This window comes from Rhipicephalus microplus, chromosome 8, assembly GCF_043290135.1.
Source record: "Rhipicephalus microplus isolate Deutch F79 chromosome 8, USDA_Rmic, whole genome shotgun sequence".
NCBI classification, from domain to species: domain Eukaryota; kingdom Metazoa; phylum Arthropoda; class Arachnida; order Ixodida; family Ixodidae; genus Rhipicephalus; species Rhipicephalus microplus.
The window spans coordinates 34,200,681-34,218,319 of NC_134707.1; the positions used below are offsets into that span (position 1 = coordinate 34,200,681).

At 44.9% G+C, this 17,639-nt stretch overlaps 1 protein-coding gene across 1 annotated transcript in view; it reads left to right on the forward strand.

Moving 5' to 3' along the window:
* The first annotated feature begins 661 nt into the window (after positions 1-661).
* LOC119165135 (G1/S-specific cyclin-D3) overlaps positions 662-17,639 on the forward strand; it is a 57,290-nt gene continuing 40,312 nt past the window's right edge. The window contains exons 1-2 of the mRNA XM_037417319.2: positions 662-1,064; positions 7,009-7,224. Of these exons, the coding sequence (XP_037273216.2) occupies positions 753-1,064; positions 7,009-7,224 (528 nt within the window). The 5' untranslated portion in view covers positions 662-752. The remainder of the gene's footprint in view (positions 1,065-7,008; positions 7,225-17,639) is intronic.

Here is a 17,639-nt window from a genome sequence, read left to right on the forward strand (position 1 = left end):
AAAGAACTGGTGAGCGAGCGCGTGCCAAAGACGGGTAAGAGACCAATCACAACTCCTATTTCTCGTATGTACGTTGATCGAGAGTACGCGCCCAGATTAAGTCACGCGAGTCGCCGTTATAACGTCACGAAGCGCGTCAATAACACGGGAAACATCACCAAATGATTATGCACTCTTTTTTTATATTATTACTTTGCATTTTGCAAGGCCGTTCAGGGGCCCACTAAATCTCGCACCACGGTGATAAGAGATAACAGTACGCGATGATCATTAAAGCTACCACACTTTTTTTTTTCTTCGAGCATGCGCGCGCTCACGTAGCATTTTTTTTTTTTTTTTTGAGTAGCTACAATCTTTCGCAACGTCGTCACGTGCACAGTCCTTGAGAGGCTCTCTATTTCACCAACCCTCCGCTACTCCAATCGCCTCTCTTTTTTAGAGCGCAGCCAGCACACGTACTACCGGAGCGCTTCTCTTCTAAAACACTGACAGAAAAGGAGGTGCATACATCGGCAGCGCCACCACACCGCCTTTCCCCATGTTCTCGCTCGAGAAAAAAAATAATAAACAGCGAAAGCAGCGGTCGTCGCGACTCACTTCTCTCCACACTCTCCCTCACAAACTCCGCGAACCGTTGTCGTCAAGCGCTACTTGGGATTCGAAAACCTCAGCTGTCTCTCGGCGGCATTTCAACGTGCATCTCCATCGCGGCTTGATCGGCGGCGGCGCCTTCGGTTCATCCCGTCTCCTATATGCAAGCCGTAATCGGATTAGCAGCCCCAACTGTCAAGCTGGCGCTTACTACAATTAACGTGGTGCAAGCGAGTGAGTCGCCAGCGACTACGTCGGATTCCGACTGCCTAGCTCTGATGTGCTTGGAGGCGCCCGGTTACGGACGGATAGCGCGGGCTTCCCACGATTCCGCCATTGTCGGCGATTGCGGTGTGATGGAGAAATTAATCGCACTGCAGAAGCGATACACGGTCACCGGCGACTACTGCGGCCACTTTCAGACTGAAGTTCAAATGTTCATGAGGAAAACGGTGGCCCTGTGGCTGTCTGAGGTAGGGAAATTTGAACTCATTTAGATAGTTTGTCATGTGTGTAACCGTAATCGCTTTTTGGGCGGGACAATGGGACTCTAAATAAGCGTGTCGAACCAAGTTAAAAGTCCCATTATTAGAAGCGAACGGCTACTGGTTGCAACTTTATATTGTTATAGAACTTCTTGATATTTGACGCTTGCTTCCACGTGCTCGATACCGCTTCGTACACAATTTCTGCATCAGACGTAACATCGGCGCCTAATTAATATGGACTACAAAGCTATGCCGGACCCGGCAGTGGCCTCATTTGAAGATTTTTTTGTGTGGTACGGGGCTTTGCAAATATTGAAATTCGCAACGGCTTTGAGTTGGTTGTTCGCTTTTAAAATTGCTCAAGTGCGAGTTTGACTACGCTGTTCGTTCGTTTCGTGACGAATCTTTCACCTAGGCTAAGATGCTTCACGATCATTGGGGAAGCCTTACCGAGAGCATTCTGGGAGGGGGAGAGGGGGGTTAGTGGTGTGATTTTTTTGTAGGTGCGCTGGTCCTTATAGCCATCGCTAGTTAGTTCGGCGCTCCTTGGAGTGTAAGAGTACACAGTCGCGCATAGTCTGGGGATCGGTTAATTTTAGGAGTGAAGCTCTTTAGGTCGTGGGTCGTTTCCTCCTGCGTTGTAGTAGTAAAAGTAGTAGTAGTAGTAGCATTTAGCTATTTCTAGTTTGTGAGTTGCTCAGTAGATGGCGTTGTGTGCATATGTCCTTGGGAATAATACAACTAGATGATGTTAGGGGTTTTCACAGCATATCCACGGAGTGACTGATGGTGAGCGGGGCGAAGCGTCCGTCCGTCCATGCGTCCGTCCGTTCGGCCGTGTGTCCATCCGTCCGTGTTTCCGTGCTTCTGTTCGTCCGTACGTCGGAGCTCCCGTCCGTGAGTCCGTCCGTGCTGCCATCCGTCTGTCCGTCAGTGCTTCCGCCCGTCCGTCCGTGCCTCTGTCCGTCGGGACGGATGGACGTAAACGACATTGCGAAACGACATTACTTTTGCGAAAGTGCCCCCGAAGTTGTTTTTCACAGTCGTCATAAGGTTTTACGTAAACTTGACTGTTATTGGTAGAACAGAATAGGGAGTTTTCTAATATAGAGTTTTCTAACCAAGCAGGAGCTAGAAGTTCTCGCATAGGGTTTGCGGCGCTTTGAATGCTGCCGCTATTCTTAGGTCACACTAGTCTTCACGTGAGAGGCGTTGCTTCAGTAGGTGCAGTGATGTTTTTTTTTTTTTTTTGACGCAGAGCTTTCGTGGTAAGCTTTTCGGTTCCCGTTAAATTCGAGAAATAGCGCCCCTAATGAAAGCCCAAACCCTATCAGGGTCCCGGGCATGCGCAGTGGCCTGCACACGATTCTTCGGGGCACCTATATGGAAACTCCCAATTGAATCATCGTCGTAACTATTGTGGTTGTATTGACTCGTCTTTTGATCGATAATTAGCGTTCCGAGTCGTGACGCTTCGTTACAAAGTTCAAAAGTTGAAACGCAGTATCTTGGGTGGTTTAACCGTTAAAGTGCTGTGCAGGGCAGCTCTGTTCGATGGAAATCGGTGTTGTTTTCCCGATACGTTGACGCGTAGGTGCTGAGGTATGTTAAGCGTCGACGGTGGTTTTGATCGCGTTGTTTTTCAGTATATTACAACGTAATGCATGAGATGCCGTTAGTCCGCACGTCACTTGCTGGCGCTCTACAATTAGTGTCTCGTTTCATCTTCCGTTTCGTGGTTTGTTATTACTGCGATTCGAATCACATGGACATTCTAGGCAAGTTTTCACCATCGCCGTGATGTCCCGATAATGTTGAAATCGATGACTTTGCCCCGCGCTTTGTATTATAAACGCGATTTATTGGCATGCTTAGCAGCGTGACTACTGCGCAGTGGCGTAGCCAGGGGGTGGCCAGCGAGTTGTCGCAGTACTGGTAGTAGTCGTATCAGTATTAGTATTAGTAGTAATAGTAGTAGTCGCAGTAGTAGTAGTCGCAGTACTGTTAGTATTCGTAGTAGCAGCAGTAGTAGTAGTAGTAGTTGCAGTACTAATAGTAGTAGTAGCAGTAGTAGTAGTTGCAGTACTAATAGTAGTAGTAACAGCAGCAGTAGTAGTAGTAGTAGTCTAGTTGTCAAAGTACTGGTAGTAATCGTAGTAGTAGCAGTAGTAGTCGCAGTACTAGTCGCAGTACTGGTAATACTAGCAGTAGTAGTAGTACTACTACTAGCAGTCGCAGTACTGGTAGTAGTAGTAGTAGCACTACTAGTGGTAGTAGTCACAGTACTGGTAGTAGTAGTAGCAGCTGCTGTAGTAGGAGTGGTAGTAGCTGTAGTAGTAGTAGTAGTAGTAGTTGCAGTACTGGTAGTAGTCGCAGCAGCAATAGTAGTACTAGTCACAGTACTGATAGTAGTACTAGTCACAGTACTGATAGTAGTTGTAGTAGCTGTAGCAGTAGTATTAATAGTAGTGGCAGTAGTAATAGCAGTACTAGTTGTAGTGGTATCAGTAGTCGTGGTAGTGACAGTTCTGGTAGTAGTATTAGTATCAGTAGTTCTAGTAGTAGTACTAGTAGTGGTAGTAGTAGGAGGAGGAGCAGTAGTAGGAATAGTAATAGTAGCAGTGGTAGTAATTGTAGCTGTAATCGTCACAGTACTGGTAGTATTCCTAGTAGTACTGAGAGTAGGGAGTACTGGTAGATTCGTAAGAGTATTGTAAATAGGGAGTACTGGTACTCCCTATTTGCAGACTGGCAGTATCAGTAGTAGTAACCATAGTAGTAGTATCAGTAGGAGTAGTAGTAGTAGTAGTATAGTAGTCACCTCAACTAGTAGTAGTAGTTACGCTAGTCACCTCAACAAAAGGGGGGAGCGAATAAAGGAAACAAAACGTATTGATGATGACAATGCCCGAAATGATAGGGTGCTAACTTTATTTAAATAAACAATAGGAAACGATGCTGATAGAGCTTTCCTTGCACAAAGGTTCATCATCATCATTACAGTTTTGATGCCCATTCGATTGTTTTCATGTTGTGAGACTGGCTCAATTCGTTGTTTATCTCGCTCTCCCCCGATACATCACCTGCTGTGTCACTCTGCACAAGTATGCACTCCGCGCTGGCTTGACTTGAAGATAGGTTCGTTGTTAAAGGAACGCTAAAGGTGAACAGTGACTTCGTTTAGACTGACAAACGGCACTGTGAGAGCTCTATATAATGTCATATGTTTCACTACCATAAGTTCATTGTTAGCAGAGGAAGTCAAGATTAGAGGTTTTTTTTTAAGTTTCGGGCAAAAAGCCCGTGTGCACGTGAACATTTTCTAAATGTACTTTTTTGTATTTTCACAATATTGGCTCGATGGAATTATCCAAAACTTGGCATGGGAGGTTTAGGGCAGCCGCAGGTGACATTGTACTTCATCTGTATTGATTAGACTACGTAGGACCCACAAGACCCCTTAAAATTTTATGTCGTTACGCTGTTCGGTGCGGGGAATCTCAAGGCGGTGTCTTCACCTGCATTTTCTTCTCGCGCATTTTCGTGCTTACCAGGCGTCATGTTGTGGTAAGAGTGGTGTTTTCGCCATTTTGAAATTGTACTTTGCTAATACGAAAAAAAAAATCGTTTTGCCCTTTAGTGTCCCTTCAAAGGAGGAGATCGCGAATGCACAAAAGCGGAAAGGAAAAAGTTGGACCAACAGAGTTGCTTCGGCGGGCGTCCCTTATATGCATCCTTCTGACGTCATATTCAGGCCGAGTATTTCATAAGTGACGGATCTCGATCATGTTTGTTTCCTAGAAGGATCGAAATGATCCATCACTTTGGTGTCGTGCGTGGGGTTTCGGCAAGACGAGAAGCGCGGCAAGCAATGTAACAAAGAAAAATGAACGTAGTCCTAAATGTGATGACGTATCGAAAAGGGCACAGTAATCTCGTGAGATTTCTAAATCTGTCTATTTCCTCATATTTATTCCAGATGCCAGTGCCTTTTTGTTTTTGTGTGTTTGTTTATTAACAATCGCCAGCATTTCATTTTGTTCGCACATTGAGCCAGCCAACGTGTCGTCATTTCGGTGCGCATTTTTAGCTAAATGCATTCTCTTCAAACGATAATGTCATGTCGACATTTCTTAGGCAGAGATTCAACATATGGTTTTATGATAATCAAGTTCTTTTTTTTTTTGCATTCATAATATAGGACTTGTGTAGAGCCTATGCAGGTGGTCGTAGTTCTTCAATATATATATACATATATATATATGCACTAATTGCTCAATTACTCTACCCTTGCTAATTCGGTTGCCCCATCACGGTGGTCTAGTGGCTAAGGTACTCGGCTGCTGACCCGGCTGCAACGGCTGCATTTCCGATAGAGGCGAAAATGCGGTAGGCTCGTGTGCTCAGATTTGGGCGCACGTTAAAGAACCCTAGGTGGACGAAATTTCCGGAGCCCTCCACTTCGGCATCTCTTGTGGTTGATTGATATGGGGGTTTAACCTCCCAAAACCACCATATGATTATGAGAGACGCCGGCTACGGTTTTGTCCACATGGGGATCCGGCATTCCAAAGCTTCATTCTGACTACGCAATGCGCGCGCAGTGTCACACAAACTGAAACATGGTGGAAGGCGTAGGAGATTAGGTGCTTTCATACGTGGTCGGTGTGCTGATATTAAACTCACTTGCTACATTCGGACTTTTACACTGCTCTTATCATGATTTCCTTATTCATCTAAAGAATGAAAGTGTATTGATGTAACAGACACTTTTTTATCGTTTTCCTAATACTTCCTATATATAATTTCGCATTCGGGTTATTCTGCATTTTATTTTCCATTACGTCTTCTTTTTATTGAAGAACGTACGTATCGGATTTCTAACGATCGTTAACATGTTCACCTCTCACTATAACAAAAGCCGTGCAGCAATGCTCTGACGTACCTGACAGTTAAATGACCTCGTCATCTAAAGGCACCGACGTTAGCACATAAAGGCTAAAGACGATGAAGCCAAAGGAACCGTAATTCGTGTCATTTATAGTTGTTGCAGAGTTACTAAACGAAAACTCAACACTGCCGGACACCGAACCAAGTCTGGGCACTTGTATACTAATTCCCTTCGTGCAATAAGGGTTTTCATCGCTTTTTGATTTCCTTTTTTCAGTCTCATTTTCAACTGACCCGGATCGCATGCAATCATATCATTTGGGGTTTTATGTACCAAAGCCACCATCTGGTTATGAGAGACGCCTTAGTGGAATGCACCGGAAATTCTCACCATCTGGTGTTCTCTAATGTGCACGGACATCACGCAGGACACCGGCTTCTTCCATTTCGCTGCCATCGAAATGTGACTGCCGCGGCCTGGATTGAACCGGTGACCTTCGTATCAGCAGCCCGAAACACATGGTCGAATGATTGATTGATTGATATGTGAGGTTTAACGTTACAAAATCACCATATGAATAAGAGAGCCGCCGAGTAGAGGGCTCGCGAAATTTCGACTACCTGGGGTTATTTATCGTGCACCCAAATCTGATCACGCGAGCCTACAGCATTTCCGCCTTCATTGGAAATGCAGCCACTTCAGCCGGGATTCAATCCCGCCACAAATGGGTCAGCAGCTGAGTACTTTAGCCACTAGACCACCGCGGCGGGGCAACACGTTGCGCATCTATACATTGCTGATATCTTTGTGCTGAATCACAGCTCGAGGAAGGGTGTCATCGAGATGAAACCGATGAACAATCGTGTGGGGCTCATAAGGGTCATTCATGGTTCCAGCTAATAATAATATGTGGGGAATATGAGGGATTTTGTAGGGGGCGGCTCCAGAGCTTTTGACCATCTGGTCTCCTACGTGCACTGACATTGCGCAGTATATACGGGCCTCAAGCCGATGCTCTCCGTTCCAACTACTGCGCAGGTTTGCGAAGACCAGGAATGCGACGACTCCGTGTTCCCGACGACCATGAACCTGTTCGACCGTTACCTGTCCGTGGCCCAGGCACGAAAGTCCCAGCTCCAACTGCTGGCCTGTGCGTGCCTGCTTTTAGCCACCAAGCTACGACAGACCCACGCCCTGCGGATAGACCTGCTAGCCTACCTCACCGACAACTCGGTCACGGTCCAAGAAATACAAGTGAGTTTTTTTAATTTGAACTAGCAGACGAGACAACCAAAGAAAGTATGCAAGATGTTTGTAGTAGTGATGGTGTAAATGAAAAGAAAGTAAAGTGAAGTAAAGTGCCATTAGTGAGTTAAGATTACTTGCTGATGGCAGGAACCCAGTTGGCGACCTTAGAATAACGCATCTGATCTCCTGCAGCAAGCTAGTTTACTTGTAATGCGGAAAAGATGCCTTAACGTACACCTCACTTCTGCCCATAAGTTGGCAGAATAAATAGAGCTCGCTTAGACGCCCTCTAGAAATATTTTTTTATGCTATGACTCACTCGGACTCACACACGGCAAAGCCTCGCTGAAGCAGATTCGGTTGGACTCAGACTGGTGAAACATTTCCCAACCAAACTGGCTCTGACTTAAACTTGACCAAAATTTTCCTGTACCGGATTCAGTTGCGCTAAGACTCGTGGATATTTATTTCAATCGTGCTTACTGACACTCATATTGAGCCTAAATCTGATTGAGTCCAAGTGAGTTGACTAGTAACTCCGTAAGTGACTTTGCCGCCCTATGCGCCAACCTCTCCTCCACATAGCACAATTATTAAATGGTGCCCCTCGATAGACTTTATCTAATTCCGCCATCTTGTCTGCTGTGGCAGAAAGCAGCTACAACCTCTGTGATTGGCCTAAAACGCCGCCATTGCGAAAATTGACAATATGGCTGACTCCACAGAGTCCAGAATAGCACTCCTAAAATACTATGTTTGCTCGCACAGTTTACCGCAGCTCCCTACTGTGCCTACTCGTATGATACGAACTGAATTCGATAAGTGTTGTGTGAGTAATAGATAATATTTGCTACTGTTGGATAACAGACGGCTAATTCTGACTGCTACTGGCTTAAAAACACCTGACACTGCTTTCGCGTATCAAACGATTCCTGATCTGGACTGTGTGACTTGATAATGCGTAATGTTTGCCAATTGTGGTTCTGTTACTTGCAACTTTGGCTGTGACAAGTATTGCCTAAACCATGGCTGTTCACTCCTACAGCCTACCTAGTAGAATGTCTCGATCAATAACGTTACGGTTTACTAGTGCTAGCTATCCCCTCTTATAAAGGTAACCCATTCTTCATTTAACATCAGTCTGACTGGGTTGCCCACTAAATTTAATGCAGTTGCATTATAAGCGGGTCAAAAAGAAAAAAAAAAACATTTATGTGCATTATATCCAGAGCAAGCAACTCCAAGGTAAACGTGATGTATAAAAAAGATAGCATGGAGTAAATGGGAATTGTTGTAATAAAAGTGAGCTCAAGCCTGAGTAAATGCATTAACTAGTACATTACTAGTGCTAGCCATCCCCTTTTATAGAAAAAGGGGAATTGTTGTAATAAAAGTGAGCTCTAGCCTGAGTAAATGCATTAACTAGTGCATTAGTAGTGCTAGCCATGCCCTTTTATAGAAGTAACCTTGTCTTCGTTTAATATCAGTCTCCCTAATACATTTAATGAAGGCGCATTATATGCTGGTCAAAAAGAAAAAAAAACATTTATGTGCATGATTCAAAGAAAGCGACTCCGGGTAAACGTGATGTATAAAGAAAGATAGCAAGGAGTAAATGGGTATGGTGTTAATAAAAGTGAGCTTAAGCCCGAGTAAATCTATTAGCTCCAGCATTCTAGTCAGTAGTGAAATGTCTACTTGAAGTATGTTTAGGGGATACCGGATAGGAATGGTTAATTGTGAATGGAAGAGAGAAGCAGGGGTGGGTCAATTGCCGAGAAACAGGGTAGGGCTATGGAGGTTGCTGGCGGCCACCGCTAGAGGGCGCTCTGTACGTCCTCTGCTGCGAAGTTCAGTTCAGACTGGCAAGGTGGATGGACGTGTTTTTTGAGCGCTCGCAATCGACTGCGCAGATAAGTGGTTTGATGTTTTGAGCTTGCCTTTATAATTAATAAGGCAGCAGTTCAAACCTTTGTACCACTTATTACATTGTGCGGCTTTATTGAAGGTCAGTCACCAGGTCTTTACTAGTTTGTGTGTGTGTTTGTTTCTTTGCGGTTTTTTTTCTTGCCACCCCGTGGGGGAGTTACGCGTACATTGAACATGCTAATTTTTGTAGTAGAGCTTAGACTTTCTCTTTTTTGTAGGTCAAGGTTCATGTTTTGTAATTATCAAGTGAGACAATTTATAAGGACAAATGGTGTCAGAGAGACATGGTTAAAATGGCTGTAAAGTGTTCAAGATGCGGGGTGGGTTTGAAAAGTTTTGAAATAACAGGTTCAGCCAGTTCAATTGTCGCAAGGCCCAGCTTCAGCAAAGTAGTGGTGAGGCAGGGAGGGGATAAAGCAGCCTGCATCACAGGCGCAAGTAACCCCCAGGTGCAGGACGCTCCAGCTGAAAAGTCACAGCATGTGATAATCGCCAGCGACTCGAATTTGAAACGATACACAGAAGCAATTAAAGAGAGCGTAAGAGGTGACAAGAGGGTTGCAGTAGGGACTTTCCCAGGACGCAGGCTGAAAGCAGTGATGAGGCAAGCGAGCGCAAAACTCAAAACTACAGCTGATGGACGAAACCTCGTGATAATTTCAGGCGGTTTCAACGATGTCTTAAATGAAGATACAGCAGGACTAGCGACCACACTGGCGAAAGGTGTCCATGACATGCGCACCACTTCTCCTCAGGTACAGGTAGTGATATTCAGAATGCTGGAGGTACTGGTGCGTGACGGTAACCTGCAAAGAGCGGTTGTCAACGCAAACGAAGAGATATGGAGAATGAGTCGAGAGAAAGGCTTTGAGGTGGTGGAAATAAACAAAGAGGTGCATAAGTGGGGTGGTTTTCAACGAGACAGAATTCACTCCAATGGGCGGCCTGAGTCATGAGGTGGGTTGGCAACTTGCAGGATGGGCAGTAGTTTTTTGGGGGGGAACGCGGGCCCTTCGGGGTGCAGGATAGCTAGTAACGGGCAAACCAGGGACACTCTTTCACAGGCAGTATGAACAGATATGATTCCAAAGTGGCAGCAATATCTAAGACAGGTTGAGCCCGGGGCAGAAATAGACGTAGCCATGAGGGCCGAGAAAATTCAGAGGTATGGTATATTGACAGGCAGGGTGGCAAGAAGAGGCTGAAGTGGGAAGAGATAGAAGAACAGCTAAGGGAAAAGAGGCCGATGGTATACGGTTTTGTAGAAACACATCTTAAGGACATGGAACAACCTCCTAACAATCCGGACTATGCGTGGGAATATTGTAATAGAACAGAAGGCAGCAAAAAGGGGGCTGGTATTGGGGCATTCATTCATAAAAGTACAGACTGGCAAAGGGTCAAGCAGGAGTGCAAGGAACATTTATGGCTAAAAGGGAAAGTGGCAGGGCAAATGACACTCCTTGGTTTGGTGTACTTGTGGATGGGAGCAAAGGCCAGAGAGGAAAACCTGGCAATGGTGGAGTGTATATCAAAAAACATTGAAGAATTAGGAGGAGAGTGTGAGATAATTATACTAGGAGATATGAATGTGCGCATAGAAGATATAGATGGGTATACTGACTTAACAGGCAAAATGATCATAGATATGTTTGAAAGGCATGATTTGATCATCTGCAACTGTACTGAGAAGTGTGAAGGGCAAATAACATAGGAAGTAGGAAGGCTGCAGTCGACAATAGATTATGCACTGATGTCACATAGGATGTATGATAGGCTCAGGGAAATGCACATAGATGAATGTAGATCCAGAAGTCTGGGTAGTGATCACAAACGTACGTATCAAGCTAAGTTTCGGAAGAGCAGTGAAAGTGAAAAGGAGACAAGATGAGCACCTACAGGAGAACTTTTATTCAGAAAGGCAAATAGAAATAGCTACTAAAGAAATTGAGAAAGTAATCACTGAGGATAAAAAACAGTGTAGACATACACGAATCAAATTAGACTGTTTGAGCTAGAACTTGCTAAGGCACGTAACAAGTCACCCCGGAAAAAAAGACACAAACCCAAGAGTTGGTGTGATGAGGAAGTTAAGAGAGCCATAGCAAAACGTCAGGAAGCTTCTAGGGAACACAGACATGCTAAGCAGCGGGGTGAACCGACAGATGATGTTGGAAGAAAATGAAAAATCTTTCTAAGCTGTAGACGGGAACCATCCCTTCCGATCAATGAAAAGATTAGAAGAAAGGGGGCTCAGTGGCTGGCAGAAGTACATAAAAAGGATAGAAAGGCAGCTGCGAAATTTTGGAACCATCTAAACTCCCTAAGAAATGAGACGAGCCTAGAGCAGAACTTTATAACTACAGCCCAAGGTGCTAGGCTAGAAGGGGACGAAGCTATTGAATATATAAGAACAAGGGTGACAGAAAAATTTCAACTAAGAAGTACTTTATGCACCACAATAGACAAAGACGAATCAAGTGGTGCAATGGCTCCATTTTCACAACAAGAGTGGGAGAGGGCTGAGAAAAGGGTTCCTAGTAGTACATTAACAGGCCCAGATGGCATTCCAATCATGCTGATAAAGACATTAGGTCCAAAGTCTAAGCAGGCTTTGAGAGAGGCAGTGAGCAAAATAATAATCGATGGTGAAGTCCCCGATAGATGGAAACTTAGCAGGATGAGCATGATTTTTAAAGGAAAGGGGGACAAAGCCTACATAATCAACTACCGTCCTATAACAGTGACATCAGGGGTCTACAGGCTGGCGATGCAGATTATAAAAGAAAGACTGCAGGCATGGATAGAGGATAAGGGGGTGGTGGGTGAACTGCAGAATTGGTTTCGAAAACAGAAGGTTGGAAGATAATCTGTTCTCACTGACGCAGTGCATCGAAATAGCAGAAAAGGAGCAATTTTGGATATCAAGGGAGCATACGATAGCGTGGTTCAAGAGGACTTGTGGGGCATACTGGACACACTAGGGGTGGAAGATAGTCACTAATCTTTTAAAGGATATTATTATAAAGTGGGAAAAACAGGTATTCGAGCCCACAGAGGTAAAATGAGGGCTTAGGCATGGGTGTCCTCTGTCACCCTTGTTATTCATGATGTACCTACAAGGATTAGAAGCCAAATTATAGGGAAGTGGACTTGGCTTGAACCTTTCTTTCGTCAAACAAAAAAAAACTCATTGAACAGGCACCACCAGCATTGATGTACACAGATGATATAGTGCTAATGGCCGACAAGGAAGATTTGCAGAGATTGATGGACATCTGCGGTAATGACTGAGGTAGGTTAGATTTCAGATTCAGTAAGGAAAAATCAGCAGTCATGATTTTAAATGATAATGAAGGTAGTGAGCTTAGAATACAGGAGGTCATGCTAGAGATAACAGATAAATACAAATATCTGGGCATATGGATAAGCAATGCGACCGAGTACCCAAGGGAACACGAAATATACGTGACGACTAAAGGTAACTGGAATGCAGCGGTGATGAAGAAAGAAGGGCACTGTGGAATTACAATAGGTATGATGTTGTGAGAGGAATATGGAAAGGGGTCATGGTTCCTGGGCTGACGTTTGGCAATGCGGTCTTGTACATGAGATCAGAAGTTCAAGCAAAATTAGAGATTAAGCAACGTGGAATAGGTAGGCTTGCTTTAGGAGCTCATGGGAATACACCAAATCAGGGAGTACAAGGTGATATGGGATGGACATCATTTGAGGGCAGGGAAGCTAGCAGCAAGATAAAATTTGAGAAGTGATTGAGAGAAATGGGGGAGGAGCGTTGGGTTAGGAAGGTTTTCAGCTACTTGTACATGGAGAATGTCGATACAAAATGGAAGAAGCAAACCAGGAAATTGATCGGTAAATAGTTAGAAAACAGCAGGTGGCCAAACCAAAAAGAATTATCGGTTAAGAAGAAGGTGAAGGAAGCGGAGACTGATATGTGGAGAATCGGCATGGTTAAGAAGTCCGCACTAGAGATCTATCGACCTCGGGGTATTTCTCTACTGTTTGAGGCGAGGACGGGAGTATTGCGAACCAAGACATATCGGGCCGAATACGAAGGGGTAGATACGGTATGCAGTGCGTGTGGAGAGGAGGAAGAAACTGCCGAACACTTGATAATGTTCTGTAAAGGGCTTCACCCTATAGTTCCGGATGATGCCGCAGAGTTTTTCAAAGTACTGGGGTTTAGGGACAGGGAGGGCAAATTAGATTTTAAGCGGGTAGAACCAACTAGAAGGAGGTTAACTGATTGGTGGCTAAATTCAAGGCACGGGTGAAAATCAAACCCTCTGCTGGAAAGTACCAGTCCTCAACCTCACTATTTGAAGGGGGAAAAAAAATCAATTTTTGGTTTACTAGGTATTATGGCTTGGTGGCGTTAGCCACCGGCCGATCTATAGGGTACAGCCATTTCAATCAATGCATCCATCCATCCATCCAGGAGTAGACGTTTTTTTGAAGGACTGTTTGCGCCTCTTAGTTGTTTATACCAGCATTCTTCGATTAAACGAGTTGTGAAACTCTCTATAGGCAGCATGTGTTGAAATTCGGACACGCCAATATTGGGGGGGGGGGGGGGGGTCTGCTGATAGTCGCGTCATCTAACAAAAAAAAAAACACAGCATATTCACGAGGTGAATGGTGACGAGTGAGGCAAAGTTGACGGACGGATGCACGCACGGACGGACGCTCGGATGGACTTATGGACGCTTCGCCCCACTCATCATCATTCACTCCGTGGATATGCTGTGACACCGTTTTCTTTCTCGTCTCTTCTTTCGGTTATGCGTGACGCATGACAAGGTTAGACTAAAAGAAGCTTCGTGCCTTAAAAAAAAAAAAAAACGGGCCCGTATCTGCATGTTACACTGTAAATGTCGTCGAAAGACGATAGTCTTGCGTCTGGAGAGGGCGAACAAAACGTTTATTTGATGTTCTGCGCAAGAAAATCGGTGAATGGTATTCCGGAGGCGCTGCGTTAGAGTGCCTCGAGCGGGCAGCGGAGGCTCACGAGCGCATCAAGTCATGTCACACGTGAGCCACGAGCTCTATCTGGCAGTTATCTTGGAAAACGAAGCGCGCGTGCTCTGCGCGCCCGTCTCGGAGGTGATAAGGTGTAGAACGCGAGGCGACGGGTAGGTGCCACCACCGTGTCGTCTTAGCAAAGCGTTGGAAACACTTGCCTTTTCGCGCCAGCGTTGCATAGTCAGCGCAACGTGATAAACGCTACGGTCCTTAGAATTACTTACGTATGCCTTTTCTAGTAAGAGACACACATACAGAATATTGACGTGTTGTTACGGTGCCTCAGTTATGCGCAATAATTGTTTTTTAATCGACAATCGCACAAGCATGAGCGCTGAATCTTGAGCAATATTGGTGGGCGTGGCGGATGGGGTCGGCCGTTTTGAATATCGTCTAATTCAGTTTTGGGTACCGTTAAAGGTGGACAGACAGACAAATGTACAGACAGACAGACAGACAGACAGACAGACCAAACTTTTTGCGTTGAAGGTCCCCATGAAAGACTACCGTCTTTATAAACAATAAACACTTGTGCTGACCGCTAGCGGTGCGTGCAGCTTTGAACAGCGTGCGAGAAGCGCGTTAAGGGTGACTCCACGTCTACTTTGTGTTTTGCTACGCTGCTCCCAGATGGCGCGACAATCTGCAGGGCTCCGTGAAATTGGTCATGCGCACGTTCGCGTTTCGGAAAGCATCAGTAAAACCTTCTGTCGAGCTGGTTGGTCTTGTATCCTACACGTCATATTTTTTTAGCGCAAACAGGAACAACAACAACAAAAAAAAAAAACTAGCTGAGAACAGATGAAGACAGTGCACAGAGCAAGCGCTAAATTATTTAGCTCTTTTAGCGCTTGCCCTGTCTTCTCTTCTCAGCTATAGTTATTTCTTTTTCATCCCGTTCGCGCTTAAAATATGACGTTTCGGAACACAGTTTCGCAACTGATATGACGGAATGACTCTGTCTTGAAGTAAGTCGTGGAATGCTTTCCGGCACCGTAGTATTCCACGTGTCGAGCACACGCACCCCCCCCCCCCCCCCTTAACGCGAGAATGTTGGCGTGGCGACGTGTGCCGAAGGCTGTTGACCGTTTACGGAACAATGGACTGCCGCTGACCCACGCGACTGGACAGTCCGTCTGCGTCCGAGGTCTCCCGTCTCAGGTGTCTGCAGCTACGTCTGGCGTCGTCCCACTAACCTTTGTTCGCTACTGTTTTCATTTACTTCTCGGCTTCTACGAAAGGCGTACACCTGGACCGGCATCGTCTGCTGCACCTTTTTTTTTTTTTTTGCTGTGCAGTTCTATCGCGCTGTCTGCTTGCCGTCTCCTTCGCTTGTTGTCCTTATAATGTTTTAGCATTATGTGTGAAAATGGGTCCTGTGCCGTATTTAGTCGCTAAATAAACAGCATGGCTGGCTTAAAAGAGCCTGGCAAAAATATTCTGAGAAAGAAAATTAATTACATTATTACATTTGCGTTGTTTTTGTTGCAACGAAATTGCATTGCAAATTACAGCTGGTGATTATTTAGTGATTATTTTGGAGATATAGTTAAATTACTTCGTAATTCTAAAACGTTCATCATACTTAGAGCATATGTGCATAGAAACCTCGCCCAGCATTCAGTCCCCTTAATATTAGAAACCTCAGAGATGTTTATTGCGTCTGGAATGCGAAGTGAGCATAAGAAATGTGTCCTATTTTAAAGGACAGTGTCCATTGCCGTACTAAAATGTTACTCCGCTGACGTGCACAGTGGCAAGTTAACTTGGGTTTTTTATTTTTCTATATTTTGGTCAATTTCTGACGTTATAACAGAAGCAGACATGCTGTGTTTTAATTAAAGTAGTTTGGAAAGTGACGTTCCTTAATTCACTGGTGTAAAACGATTGATTACGTTGAAAAATGACCATCTGACTAGATAAATTCTTTACAACGCCCTTTGAAGCAAAAAAAAAAGTTGTTTATGTGCCGCGAGATCATTACTTCCAAGCATGGTATTTACACTTTACACGGATGTTGCCAACCCTACCTCTCCGCTAACGTCGGCTACTGCGACATTGTGTGGGCTGTCATGATCAATGTAGATACCGTACTGGTATATTTCTAGACACTGTAACCGTACTAACAGGAATATTACCATCACTGTAGGCTCATGTTGGCTGGTATTGGCTACAGTGAGCTACACTCTCCGCAAAGTCCGGCTCGACTGACTTTTTGAATGCCGGCCGTGTTCGAATAATACCGCTACACAGAATTTGCTATGCCTGCCTACACAGCTATTTGTGAGCGAAATTCGACGCAAGCTTCTTCGGCGAGTCATCCAAATAAATAAAGAGCGGCGTGTTCAGATGTGCAAAAACGTGAAATGACACTCGTGAAGCAAAACAATAATGGCTCCTTGGTTCGTGCAGCGTCTTTTTATAAGCAACATTCCGTAGGAAATAAAGTTATTTTTCATTATCCTCTCCCGGAAAACAGACGAATTTGTGGGACTATACATATTCTGCAGCGGTGGCACACGGCCGATTTGGTTCCGTATAGCCTTCCCTTCATTGCCGCAGAGAGTTGTTCCCGAGTATAGAGTTAGCTAGATTACGCTAACGGCTTGCTCACTAAACCGACGTTGTCGTGCTAATTTAAACCTAATTAAATGTGTTCATTGCGCAGAATGCCGTTTCATCATTTTATTCGTCGGGTTATTATATAAGAATCTCTAGGTCTTTTATTTTTTCTTCATTACTTCGCTTGATGCATCGCGTGTGCGTCGCGTTGAATCATGCTCATTATGTTAGCGATATTTTCCCAACGCTTCTTTAGCTGCAGTGAAGACATATTCGGAGCTTGACTCACTTGTGAGGTCATTGTCTTTCTGATCCATCTGGTTAGGACTAGCGATGCCGTTTATAAGGGAAAAAAAAAAAGAGAAACGTGTAGCTCATTTCGTATTCCACGAGGTGGCGCCGCGGTCTCACCCACTTGATGCGCTTGCGCTTGTCTATCGCGAAATCGGGACTTTCTGCAATCTGCTGGCTTGCATCTGCCGAGAAATAGGCGGCCGTCTTCGTTGTTCGCCACTTACATGCTGTTACGAATGACTTCTTCCGCCGCACCCTTATCTGCACTGTGTGGCCTTCACTATTACGTGGCAAAAGCGCCTTCACCCCAACAGCGGAAGTCCGGCTATCCCTCGTCGCATGTTCGTTAAGAAAACGAAGTGGCGCGCTTGCGGAGTGTAGGATCTTCGTAGAGATAATGGGTCGCTTCGCGTGACATTCTCATTCAACAGCACTGCAGGCCCGTTAGCTGCCGTTTATTCAAAAAAGCTCTCTTCCGGTCGAAAGCAGATAAAGAGTCTCTGCTGGCCGTAACTGTTATTCGTCCGAGTTGCTTATATTTTAATATTTTTTTTGTGAGAGTTTGTCATGCAACGGGTCACTGGTACATT